Source organism: Notamacropus eugenii, chromosome 3 (genome assembly GCF_028372415.1).
Source record: "Notamacropus eugenii isolate mMacEug1 chromosome 3, mMacEug1.pri_v2, whole genome shotgun sequence".
Classification (NCBI taxonomy): domain Eukaryota; kingdom Metazoa; phylum Chordata; class Mammalia; order Diprotodontia; family Macropodidae; genus Notamacropus; species Notamacropus eugenii.
In genome coordinates, this window is record NC_092874.1 from 12,960,751 (window position 1) to 12,973,851 (window position 13,101).

The 13,101-nt window shown below is 40.4% G+C and overlaps 1 protein-coding gene across 6 annotated transcripts in view; it reads left to right on the forward strand.

Annotated features, from left to right (window-relative positions):
* The window catches only part of ITGB8 (integrin subunit beta 8), a 114,526-nt gene extending 101,654 nt beyond the window's left edge, over window positions 1-12,872 (forward strand). For all 6 annotated transcript variants that reach the window (XM_072650869.1, XM_072650872.1, XM_072650871.1 and 3 more), the window contains 2 exons: window positions 4,909-5,069; window positions 5,182-12,872. In XM_072650869.1, coding sequence (XP_072506970.1) covers window positions 4,909-5,069; window positions 5,182-5,304 — 284 coding nt within the window. In that variant the 3' untranslated portion in view covers window positions 5,305-12,872. The remainder of the gene's footprint in view (window positions 1-4,908; window positions 5,070-5,181) is intronic.
* The last annotated feature ends 229 nt before the right edge of the window (window positions 12,873-13,101 follow it).

Here is a 13,101-nt window from a genome sequence, read left to right on the forward strand (position 1 = left end):
AGTAACTATAGCTAATGAACTACTAGGTCCATCCACAAAAGCATGTGCAAATACATGCAGGAAAATGTAAGGGTTCTGCTCAGAGCTGACACATTTGAGGACACACTGATTCACTAAGGCAAGAAAACCAGCCTCTCTTACCTCCATTGACAGAGGTATGCACACCCTGGATGCATTTTCTCTTTTGAAAATGAAGGTGAAAAATGAACATAAAAATAACTGATACACAGCATATTTAGGTTTGCAACTCTTTACTTACATTCTTTTTGACCCTCACAAAAATTATGTGAGGTAAATATGATTATTAATTCCATTTTACAGATGGGCAAACCAAGGTAGAAAGAAGTTACTTGATTTGCCCAGGATTAACTAGTAAGTGTCTGAGGCAGACTTTGGACCTAGTCCTTCCAGCTACAAGTTCTGCTCTCCAACTACTGAACCACACTGTCTCTTACAGGGCTGCCTTAGGTTCACATGAGGTCATTTATAAAGGGGTTTACCTGCCCTGAGCACTAAGTACATGACTGTCCTGCTGCGAAACTTAGCTCAGGCCATCCTTGAAGGGTTGCCACATAAGCACATCCCTTCCCCCAAGGCTCTCCCTGCTCCTGAGCTTCTCCCAGCGTGCACTTGGCTCTAGGATGAACTCCATCTGCCTCCAGCTGGACCTGGCGTACTTCAGAATGCAGGGATTAGGGCTCATGGTCATTACCATGTCATCTATTACAGTGAATAAGCAAACACAGTCTTGGCTCATGGGGTGCAGAAAGCTGCTTCTTGACAAGACCTCGGCAAAAGCTGTTGCTTGACTCCACCCCTCAAGAGGGAGGCCAAAGTCAAGTCTGTAGCCTTCCTAACAACATCCAAAAGGACCCTTGTTCAAACCATGAAAATGCCCTCCACCCCTCACTCAGCCCTGCTCCCCCCTAGTTACCAGGGGGCCCACAGAGAGACAGCACTCACTCCAAGACTGTACTGCAACTTCCTGTCCAATCAGTCCTAATTAAGTGGATTTCCCTGTCTTGTGGTCACACTCCAGCCAGGACTCCAATTCAGTAATGAAGATCAAACATATCTATCTCTTTTAAGATTGGCGATGGAACTGATTACCAAGCATGACAATTTCTATTAATCAATTAACCAACAGACTTTCACTTAACACCTATGACATGTTAGAAGCTGTGAGTTTAAGGGGAAAAAAATCAAAAAAAAAATCCAAGAATCTGTCTTCAAGGAGGTTACAGTCTATTGGCGAACACAGCAAACAAGCACTTGTTAAGTGACTGCTGCTTACCAGGTATAATGCCCAATGAGCTTCTATACTACAGAGAAACACAATTCAATTTCAGTTTGATTCAGTGACTACTTTTAAGCACCTCCTATATGGAGAAAACTGTGGCCTGGGAGTCAGAAAGTCCTGGTTAAAATCACACCACTGACATTCATTAACTGCGGGACTATGGGCAGTCACTCATTCTCTCTAATCCCCAGTTTTCTTGTTTGTATAACCTAATTCACAGTGTTATTATGAGTATCAAATGAGCTCATTTGTGTGAAGTGATTTGCTAACTTGAAATCTCCCTTATTAGATATCTGGTATTATGGCAAGGTAATAGACCCCAAGGATATATGCCCAAAGAAAGCCCAGACTTAAGCTAATTGTCATTTAGGATGTAATCAAGCACCACTGACTGGAACATGCAAGTTTGCATCCTCTTGGAAACCTTGAAATATGAATCATCTGGATATTATGGTGCTATGTGCATCTCTGGAAGTTAACCTTTCTTCATAGAGTCCCAGCTTGACACACTCATTCCTGTCAGTCATCAACTATTCCGCCTTTACACTCTTTAAAGGGATCCATGTTACTGCATCTCTAGGCAACGCCTGTGGGCTTGCAGCCAATCAGGGCCCAGGGATGAGGCAACCCTTTCCTTATTCCTGAATTCTGAATCGTTTCTTTTTTAATATTTGTGTTTATTTTGCTAAATCTTTTCCAATTAGGTGTAAAAAATGACATTCTGTTTTTAAATTTTGATCTCCAAATTCTCTCCCTCCTACCTGCCCTTCTCCCCTCTTAAAAAGGCAAACAATTTAATTATTTAATTGTGATTATACATGTGAAGTTACACAAAACATTTCCATATTTGCCATGTTGCAAAAGAAAACTCAGATTCCCCCCTCCAAAAAAAAAAGAAAAAGAAAGTAGAAAAAAGACTACTTTAATCTGTACTCAGAATTCATCAGTCATCCCTCTGAAGGTAGAGAGCATTTTTCATCATGGCTCTTAACAGTTGATCATCCTAATTAATCCCAATTAATTGAGATTAGTGGTGCTGCTTCTGTGTTCTGATTTGTTTCAAAGAATTCAGGAATATTCCACATAATTCAAGGTCCTAAACTATCCACGTTCAGTGTGACCACACCTGTGCTGTGTAGGACTGGTCCCCTCCCATAAGTCTCTCTTGGCATAATCATGGAATCATTGAACCATTTGAAGAGATGTCAAGAGCCAGGGAGTCCCATCCCTACATCAAAGAATTCTCCTCTATAATATGCACAGCAGAGTGGTCTAGTCTTTGCTTGAAGACCATTTAGTAAGTGAGTATCAACCCAGGACCCCCAGAAAGTAAGGGATTCACTTAGAGAATGGGTAGAAGGAGAAGCAGTTAACTTAGGCCACACTGGGGAATTCCATGCCACCTCTGGGCTCCCTGATTATTATGAAATCATCTTCTAGGACGATCTGGGCGCTGTCTCTGGCTCCGGAGCCCCACGAAACCTGCCAAACAAGATATGCCAAGGGTTCAACAGGCCCAGCATGCCTAGCTTCTTGACATAGCAATCTCCTTTCCAAATATTATTCATTTGCTCTTGAAAGAATATATTGTGAATGTTGAAAAAAATAACAAAAATTTACTTCTTGCCAAAGAAAAAGTGAAAGACAAATTGCAGGAGAACTGGATTTGGCAGGCAGGGCCTGACCGGACCCTCCCAGTTACTGGAGATGCCAACACTAATGAAGACCGACACAGTGATTTCGGGGGAGACCTCGAGAGAAGCTGCTTCTAACAGTGCTGATCTGACTTCTTCAGATGTTAGCTTTATTCCGTATGACTGGGACAGAACAAACAGGGAATACACAGCAAGAAGAACCGTTCAGTATTTGGGGTCCCCAGAGCTGTCAAGATTTTATTTAAGTAATTTTGCGCTCACCGGAACATGAACAACCATCACAAATGCTGTCCTTTGGTCATAATTAAAATCCATTTTAGTTGAAAGCCTCAGGCATAGATATGCAGCTGATTCTGCAAAAGAAAAATGTGCTCCATGACTGTGGAGGGCCAGATGACTTTTATTAAATCTTGCAGGGATCTATGACCTCATCCATGCAGATGCTCCTTCCAATGAGGCAGACAGCAGTCCATCTATGCTTTCCCATCTGTGCGCCCTTGTCCCTGTCTTCCTTTCTGTAAACCCTGCCTGGGGCACCCTTCCCCCCAATCTCTTGGGATTCCCTGGATAGCAGTGGTATGACATAGTCTGTCCCTCAGTTACCAATTGCTCTCACTATGTTGTTGGTCCATCTTTTCTTCTGAGCTTAGGATAATGGTCTAGACCTAAAGACCAGTTACCCTGAAGTCTCAGATTTGGAGGTGGAAGGGATGTTAGAAGACATAGAGCCTCATTCTCTCATTTTATAAATAAGGAAATTAAGGCTTAGAAAGCTCAAGGGAAACTTGTCTGTAATCACACAGCTATTATGTACCAGAGACAGGATTTGAACTCAAGTCTTCTTGACTTGAAGTCCAACATGCGATCTACTATAGTGTTGCTCTGGTTCAGTCGTTTCAGTCCTTTCTGATTATTCTTTACCCCATCTGGGGTTTTCTTGGGAAAGATACTGGAATAGTTTGCCATTTCTTTCTCAAACTTACTTTACAGATGAGGAAACTGAGGCAAACAGGGTAAAGTGACTTGTCCAGGATCACCAATCTAGTAAGTGTCTTAGGCCAGATTTGAACTCAGGCCTTCTTGGCTCCAGGCCCAGTGCTCTATCCCTTATACCACCTGGCTACCCTGATCTACTATGCTATGCTACTTCTAAGGCAATGTATATATTAAAGGGAAGGCCTTGAAGTCGCAGAGATGGCCTCTGACACATAACAGTTGTGTGGCCACGGGCAAATCTGAGTTCCCCAGACAAGTCTCCAAGACTATAAGTCACATGTGAGTTGCTGATACAAGGCAGTAGAAGAAGTTTCCTGCAGCACTGTTGTCCAACTCCAGTGGAAACAGGGCCAGGAAGTCATGCATGAGGATCTCTGAGGACCACATTCTGACTGGGCTTGAAAACATCACGTTATCTCCATTTTATTGTATTGTTATTTGTTGTGTTTTCTACTTCCCAGTTACCTTTTATTTAGTTCAGGCTATGCTCAGGCATGTTTCAGGCCCTGTGAGTTTTGTTTGAGACCTCTACTCTACACCAATGAAATCACATCTCCAGAGCAAAGATATTATTTAATTATAGGGTGTCCATCACTCAGGGAAATCAGAGATAGGGTCTCTGCAATTAGATCATTTCCCTTGCATATCATGAGTACATATTACTCCTTCTTGGGCATCTGTGTGTTTTGAGGCAACTGTCTTCCTTTTGTTCTGTTTGGGCCTAAGGGTTCCCCAATACTTAGGCTTACACAGTGCCTGAAACTTAGTAGGTGCTTCATAAATGATTGCTTATCGGAATGGAGCCTGAATGTGTATATAGATGGACTGGGGGTGAGGAGAGGTAAACTTGCTTTATTCATACTCAAGCCTGAAAGCAAAGAATTGAGCTTGTAGAATCTCTTGACCTCCCCATGACCCTCAAGCTTCATACCTTCCTATCTGCTTACCCCCTTACAGATTGTTTCTCTAACCCAAGCCATTTCCGAATATTTTTCATCATCTCCATCATCACGTTCCTTATTGGATTACTGAAGGTTCTCATCATCAGACAGATCATTCTTCAAAGGACCAGAAATAAGGTGAAATCTGCCAGTTATAGAGTGTCCACATCAAAGAAGGTAATTGGTTTTGGAAAAGGCTTTGGGGTGGTGGGATGGGAGATGTACATTGAGTTTCTGCATAGACTATCATGGTCTTGCATTGACATATGCCTGTGACTTCTTCTTCAAGGATAAGATGTTTCTGCCTGCTGTTTGCACACACACTGTCACATACCGTCGTGACAAACCCGAAGAGATAAACATCGACATCAGTAAATTACACCCTCATGAAACTTTTAAGTGCAACTTCTAAAGGAATGGGACCTTCATTAGAAACCTTCTCCATGACCATCTCTGAAAAAGAAGTCTTCACATTGGAAAGTCACAGGAGGTGCCCAATGTTCTTCAGTCACACCATTGGTGGTGGAAAGTTCTGCTACAGACTAATGTGCTTCCCTATTGTGACATGCCCATTGGATGTGATAGCTGCTGAATTTGTGAAAGAGAAATGTGGCTTACTACTGTTTGAGACTAGTGTTGTCCTAGCACTTTAATGTAATATATAACTTATTTAGTTACAGCATAGAATGTAGATCTGAACAGCACTGATCTCACTTTACAGGTAGCTAACCTCCATCCCTTTTCCCTGCTGGAAAGGACAATGCTGTGAGATGACTCTGGCCTCACTGTATACTACAAGGGTACAGTCCTTTCTTGGGTTATATTCATTCATCACCAAATTTCCAAATGAAAACTGGGTTTTATTTTAATTCAATTAACCAGCTGTTTACACTTTGTTTTACATAGTTGAACTTCAAGTAGAATGTAAACTGCCTGAGTGCCAGCACTACTTTGTACTTTTTCTCTGTCTCCCCAATGCCTAGTCCATAGGCTGGCACTTGGTGTGAATCTTGTGAGTTGAACTTCATTGAATGGAGAAAACATCCAGATTGTTTATTCTACCTTGATGTTTTGGTGATAGGTGATGGAATGTAATTGGTGGTTGGTCAGTGTAACCTTCATCTCATAGTAAGTGATTTTGCTTTTTTAACTCTAGGGTTGGTGTTGTTTATTGTTGCTTCTTTGTGTATATATGTCGGGTTTTGTTTTGTTTTGTTTTTTACAAACTCTAATTTCAGAGGTGTCTCCTGATTGGTTTTTTTCTTCTTTTAATCTTAATGCATGTCACAAATTACTGGATCAAAGACGTGCTTAGCTACTGCCACTGGGAAAACCATGGGTGTTGAGTGTCAATTTCATGGAGTCTCTTCTTGTTGAGGATAAATGAATGGTTGATAAAGAGTCTGTACAGAAGTATCAGGGTTCTAGAGAATGCCATCCTTTCATTTCTTATTGCTTCAGGGTTTGGGATTTTCTTACCTGATCAACTAGATACATGGTACACTTTCCTTTGTCCTGATGGTGAAGTTAAACCTCAACAGATTATCTGAAAATTGTGCCATCACGCAAAGTACCCAATGACTGCATCTGTTTTTTTTAACTTAGGAAAGTCATACATCAATTTTTGCCATACAAACTGGACTTCAAGATTTTTTTCCCATCGGTATGCTAAACTAGCCTAAGGACTAATATGTTCCCTATTTTGAAATAGGACCCTAGCTGCCTTTTCTTATCAGAGATTCTAAAAAATATAAAAGAATATGAGAGATCCTGTAGTCTGACTTTCTCTTCCTCTCCTTCCACATTTTACTGGTAAGAAATTGGAAGTGCCAAAGAGATTATATGGCTTACCCAACATCACAAGTCTTCCCATTGTTAAGCTAGGGCTCTTTTCTTTTTCTTTCTGTTTTTGATACAATAGGCTACCTCCTAAATCTTGTAAATTAATATTAAAATATAAAGGGGTTTTTTTGTTTCATTATTAGATATACACACATATTTATATATTTACATATAGATATAAAAATATCTATATATCATAATGCACAAAATAAAGGGGAGAAAGGAAGCAAGTGCCCCGAAAAGACTTGTTAAGTATGAGAAGCTCTCAAATACACCTAATCACAGACTTTGACAGGTGGAAAGGACCTCATCACCTTTCAGATTAAACTCATTAAGAAAAGGAATTGCCACTATCCAAAACATCCTATCTGTTTGCTTAACTCTTTGATAACTTCCTCACCGGAAACAGCATCTTCATTTTCATATATTTGTAAACATATTCAAAGGAGACAGTGTGGTGGAATGGATAGCACCCTTGGAGTCAGGACAATCTGGGTTTAAGTCCTTCCTTTGACACATCCTGGCTGTGTGGCACTGACTAAGGTACTTCCCTTCTCAGGAACCCTAAGTTGTCCCTCTGTCTTTGTCTCTGGTTGGCAGGGCAGATGCAGGTCTTCATTGCTAGAGGGAGTTTGTGTTTTGGTCATTCCACTTAAATCACAGGTCCATAGCAACTATAACAAAAATAGTCACTTAAAGTTCTATTTCCTTGTTATATCCCGACAAAAAGTTGGCACCAACTCTCCCAACCCATTTCAAATGAGCTCAGCTCTCCAGATGAACAAAAGTCCAGCTGAGGGCTCACTGCCATGCCTGCATAGCACCAACCTTCTTTGTGTACAAGGGATCATGGCTTAAGACCTTATCAGGCCATAAAGAGTTTCCAAATATTGGTGCATTTGATGTTATGTACATGCCACCAAAATGTTGTTGGTATCAAATATGAGAATATGGGTATTATTTTTAATCACATAGAATTACAGATGCTAATTTCCTGAGATGTATCCCTATAACACCCCAATAGGGGCATGTTTCCAGGTTGGGCTTTTGTTTACTTCTTTGGGTCAAACTATTGAATTCTTCCTCTGGTTGACTTCTTGAAAGACTTAAATTCTTTAAATGATCAAAACTCTCAAATATTGTGAAGGATGTTTTCAACTATAACACTGATTGAATGGGAAAACATGTAAGATTTGGTAGCAGTGGTAGAGTCTTCTAGATTCATCCCCTGAATCCAGGCAATTGTGTCACCTGCATTACGTTAGCCTTCCCAAAGACGTGACCCTGAGACCTAAAGGCCTTTCAATACCAAAGCTCAACTGCATCAGAAACTTTGACAAATATAAGATGGAAGGAAGGAAGGGAACAGGGCTGGGAGGAAGGAAGGAAGGAAGGAAGGAAGGAAGGAAGGAAGGAAGGAAGGAAGGAAGGAAGGAAGAAGCAAAGGAAGAAGCAAAGGAAGGAGGAAGGAAGGAAAGGAGGGAAGGAGGAAGGAAGGAGGAAGGAAGGAAAGGAGGGAAGGAGAAAGGAAGGGATGAACAAAGGGAGGGAGGGTGGAGGGATGCCATTTTTCTTCTGAGTGAGGTGCTGTGTCTTACTTACCTTCATCTCTGTTTCTCAATGACCTACCACACTTGTTCTTTCTTAGATATATAATTATTTATTAGGGGTTTTTTTTGTTTTTGCTTAAATTATTTAGACTTTTTGTCTTTTAGTTAATTTAAAGGGTGAGGGGGAAACAGGGTATTATTAGATTAGCTAACATATGTAAATAGGGACTGGTTCCTGCTCATGTTACCACAGAAACCTTTTGTGACTGATTAAAGGAAGGAGAAAAACAAAGAAAAAACCCTTTGCTTTAAACTGAAAATTAAGGATTCATTTTATAAAGACTTTGTAGAGTACTTTGGTATGGCACAGTGTTTGCTCTCCCCCAGAAAAGTAAGTACATAGAAATCTATTCCCCCCCTCTCTGTCTCTCTGTCTCTCTGTCTCTCTCTGTCTCTCTGTCTCTCTCTCTGTCTCTCTGTCTCTCTCTCTGTCTCTCTCTCTCTCCCCCCCGTCTCTCTGTCTATGTGTCTCTGTCTCTGTCTCTCATACATACACACACTACAAGCTAGCTGTATATGAAGTAATGTGATAACAGCATAAATAATGAAATAGCCTTGGTTTTAGGATCAGAGAACCTTGGTTCACCCCCTACCTCTGTCACTACCTGAATGAGCTTAGTCAAGTCCTTTAACTCCCTTGAGTTTTTATTCCCTCTGTATACAATGAAGGGCTTGTATTCAGTGGTCTCTGAAATCTCTTGTGGATTCTGCGTTTTCTCTTCTGTCTACCAGGGATTCTGTCAGGGTTCGGTTTGTTAACTGAAAGGCTTTTATTGAGGAATATAAATTCTCTCTAGAATTCAGACATCCCTAATAGAATTGGATTTCTGTCCAAACTGTACGACTTGAAATTTCTTTCTCTTAACCCATAAAAGTGGAAAACAAAGTAACCAAGGACTGAGAGAAAAAGGAACACCTCCCCCCCGCCCCCCCATGCCCAGTGACAGCTCAGGCTTTCAGTTAATTGCTCCGGAACCAAAGAGCACTGCACCCATGCTTTGTCCCCTGGTCCTCACCCGCATGCCTGTATGTCTTCAATCTCAGCTGATTTGGACTTGGAGGAAAGTTCATTTAGAGAGAAATTCTCAAGCATGGCCTGATGTGCTCTCCTAGGGAAGGCTTCTGTGGTTAGTCAGCATTCATTCCAAAGAAATCTACATTTTTAGCTTCCCTTTAATCTCTCCCTCACCTCTTCCTCCTTCTTTGATCTAGATTTTTCTTCTACTTCTTTCTCTCTTCTCTTTCTTTTCTTCTTCTTGTTCTTTTTGTTCTCCTTCTCCTTCTTCTCATTCTTCTCCTCCTTCTTTCTCCTCCTCCTCCTCCTCCTTCTTTTTCTTCCTTCTTCTTCTCCTCCTTCTCCCTCCCCTTTTTCTGTTCCTCCTTTCTTGGGAAGAGGGCTCAGAAAATGTAGGATCCTAAATATAGATTAACTGGGTCCTCAGAGTCCGTGTAGTTCAATCCCCCACACCTTCATTTTATAGATGGGGAAACAGAGGTCTAGAACAACTTGCCCAAGGTCACACAGGTTACAGTAGGTAGCTTCTCCCCACTACACTACTCTGCTTAGAATTTATTGTACTTAATATTTTATCAAAGACTTTTCCTCAGCTATACATCCTTGTCTAAGTTGACACAAGGTTTTCTTTCTATGCAGTGTCATTCTGGGGGTCACCTCTTCCTTGAAAACTTAACTATTTTCCTACCTAAATATATGTGAAGGGTGTGGCTCAATTGAGTTCTTACATTAAAACATTTTATAAAACTGAAAATGTCCCTAACATTTCTATAGTAGAGCTTTAAAATTGGCAAACTTACAGGAATTATCTCCTGTGACCCTTAAACCCACCCTATGAGAGGAGTGTTGTTTTTATCTGAATGTTAATCACTATGATTTCTCTTCAAGATGCTTGTGAAATCACCATAGAGCCTGCCTTATGATGACTTCAGAGCAACAGAAAAATGCAGAGGGCTCTCACTCACTTGCTAATGGAGCAGGAGATGACTCGGTGTATCTATTCCATTGCCTATGATCCCATGTAAATTTTCTAGATGGGAGGCATGAAAAGATGAGAGTGCTGGACTCAAAGCCTGGGTCTTAATTCTAGTCCAGACTTGGCTGAACATCTGCTTACTAGCATATCACAGTAAGCATTTAATAAATATTGACTGACCATGTGACTCTGAGCAAGGCACTTAGCATTGCAAACCATCTGTAAAATGGGGGTAATAACAGCACTTGCCTCACAGGGTTATTTCGAGGATCAAATAAGGAAGATTTGAATGTGTTCCACCCAGAAGCAACAATGATTCAAGAAATTAGGGCAGTAAAAAGGCCTCCAGGCAAGGTGGGTTTTACCCAACATTGCCCAAATTCTGCCCTTGACACTGAACTAGCATAAGCTCATGGGAGGAAGAAATAGGATGCCAGGAGCCTTTACTTCTTGGCTACTGTGAAAGAAGCCATTGTAGAGGGCTGCAGAAACTACACTGGATAAGAGAGAGAAGGTGGCAATAATAACTCATTTTCTTCCCAAGAACATGGCCTCTTCTGGATCTGCTGGCTTCCCAACATTCCCCAGTTCAAGGTCAAGTTCAGGCCTCTTGCATTTGGTGGAGGCTGGGTAAAACCCTCTTGGTCAGTAAGTCAGCCCTTCTTTATTGCCTCCTGAAGCCAGGGTCCAAAGCCAAGTGACAGTCAGCTGTTTGCAAAACTTATAGTCCTGTAGAAATGTAAGACATTCCCCAATCTTATTTACAGGACACAGAGAAAGCAAATTTTCTTGCAGAGAAACAAAAAGAAGCTCATTTGTTTTGTTGAATATTTGCTCTTTTGGTGCCTTCATTTAGGAATACACTTTAGGATAGATCTCCTTGGATAGCTCTATATCAGCAAGCCAATGCATAACTGGAAATTGTGTTTTACGTGCCTTCTTCGTGTCATGTCAATTTCTGCTGTCTTTCATTTTGTTGACACATGGTCAGCATGGTACGATGGAGTCTGTGCTCAGCGTGAGTATGTTGGCCTTGCCCTCCCCTCCACCCTTATTTCTACCTTCCCCTTTTCTTCTCCCTGCTGCCTCAGTCCAGGTACAACTCTGAGTTATCATTCTCCTCTAACTGTACATGGAGGTCATTTGAAATGCCTGAATCATGGGGTAGATGCCCTGGAGCCCTGGGTAACAAGAAGTTGAGGGAGACTTTACCCTCTGACTTCCTTGGAATTCATTCCTGGATAAGATGGCTCTGGAATTATTCCTTCTTTTGTCTTTATATCTTTAGTGTCTAACTTAGTACCTGATAATAGAATTGAATTTGTAAGTTAGACTTTGTTCTTTCAAATCAATTTTTTCCTTTGATTTTTAAATTACCTAGATTTGTCCTTATATTTTTCCTCCTCTTTTCCCCCTCCCTGAGAGCCATTCCTTATAATAATAAAAAAAAAAGAATGAATGATTAAGAGAAAAAGAAGAAAGAGGGGGAAATCTCAGCAAAATTGTCACATATTTTTAAAAAATGGAATTGTATGCAATGTTCTACACCCATGGACCCATACCTCCAAAAAGGAGTGAGGGGAGATGTCTTCTCATATCTCTTCCTGGAGCCAAACTTACTACTCTTCATAATCCCCATCCTTCAGTTCAATTGTTCTATGTGTGTTTTTCCCCTTATGTTAAGTAGGGCTTTTTAAAGATGTTTTCTGATTTGTGACCTCCTGCTCCTTTTCAGCCAAGAAAGGTTTGTTTGTTTAAAACTCTGTTCCAACTATGGATTTGTTTTACATAGGCAAGACCTCTTGCATTCACGAAACAGCAGACATGCACAGGACTGATAGCTGATGGGTCATTCTTCACAACACGAATGCTACCTAGATATATGAGGTCTCAATTTTAAATTATGGGGAAAAACAAATTTGCACAAATTAGCACAGAAATTCATTGAAATCTATTTAATATGCCATTAAAGTCTGTTTTACTTTTAAATCCTACTGCTTTAAAGGAAGTTAAAATTCAACCTCTGTAAGAAAAAAAAATCCTTTTATAAATGTTTTTAAATTATCAATACGTTAACCTTTATTCTGTTAAAGTTTTACATTTTTAACCTATACTACCTTTGTAAAAATAAATTTAATATCGCTCTTGATTTTTTCTAATTGAAGACTTTTGAACTTAAAATAGCTCCTAGTGAAAGAACCAGGTTCTCATTAAACTTACCAAGTCTTTCATTTCCAGCTTTTAATGATATTTAAAATTAAACAATTGTAATAACAATGAAAAATGCAAAGGCTACCTTGACTTCCCTTAATGTCATTTACGTGCCTGACGTTTAATTCTAGCTGACTACTAACTTCTATTTTGAAGTATTCGTTAATGAATTGACACTGTAGTTTCCTGTGAGATGTTTATTTTTCTAACAGAGCTTATAACAACTGGGAGATCCATGTTTTGTGTATGGAATATTCTAAAAATCGATGTTTAATTGAGATTGAATGCTATCTGTTTTTAAATAAAAATATAAAGGTTTAAGGGAATTTCCTGTAATATCTTTATTTATACTGTTGGCCGATGACACCCCTGCCCCTCTGTCACTCACCGTTATACTACTGAGGATCCCAAGAAGTGATCCAGGATCTTCCCTGGAAATAGAAGGTACCTTGGCCTGAGCGGTAACCATCAACATCTTGAGGTCAAGTGGGGAGATGACATATAGGGGAAGCAATAAATAGAAGGGGCTTGGAAACACTAAGCTTTGGGGAATGA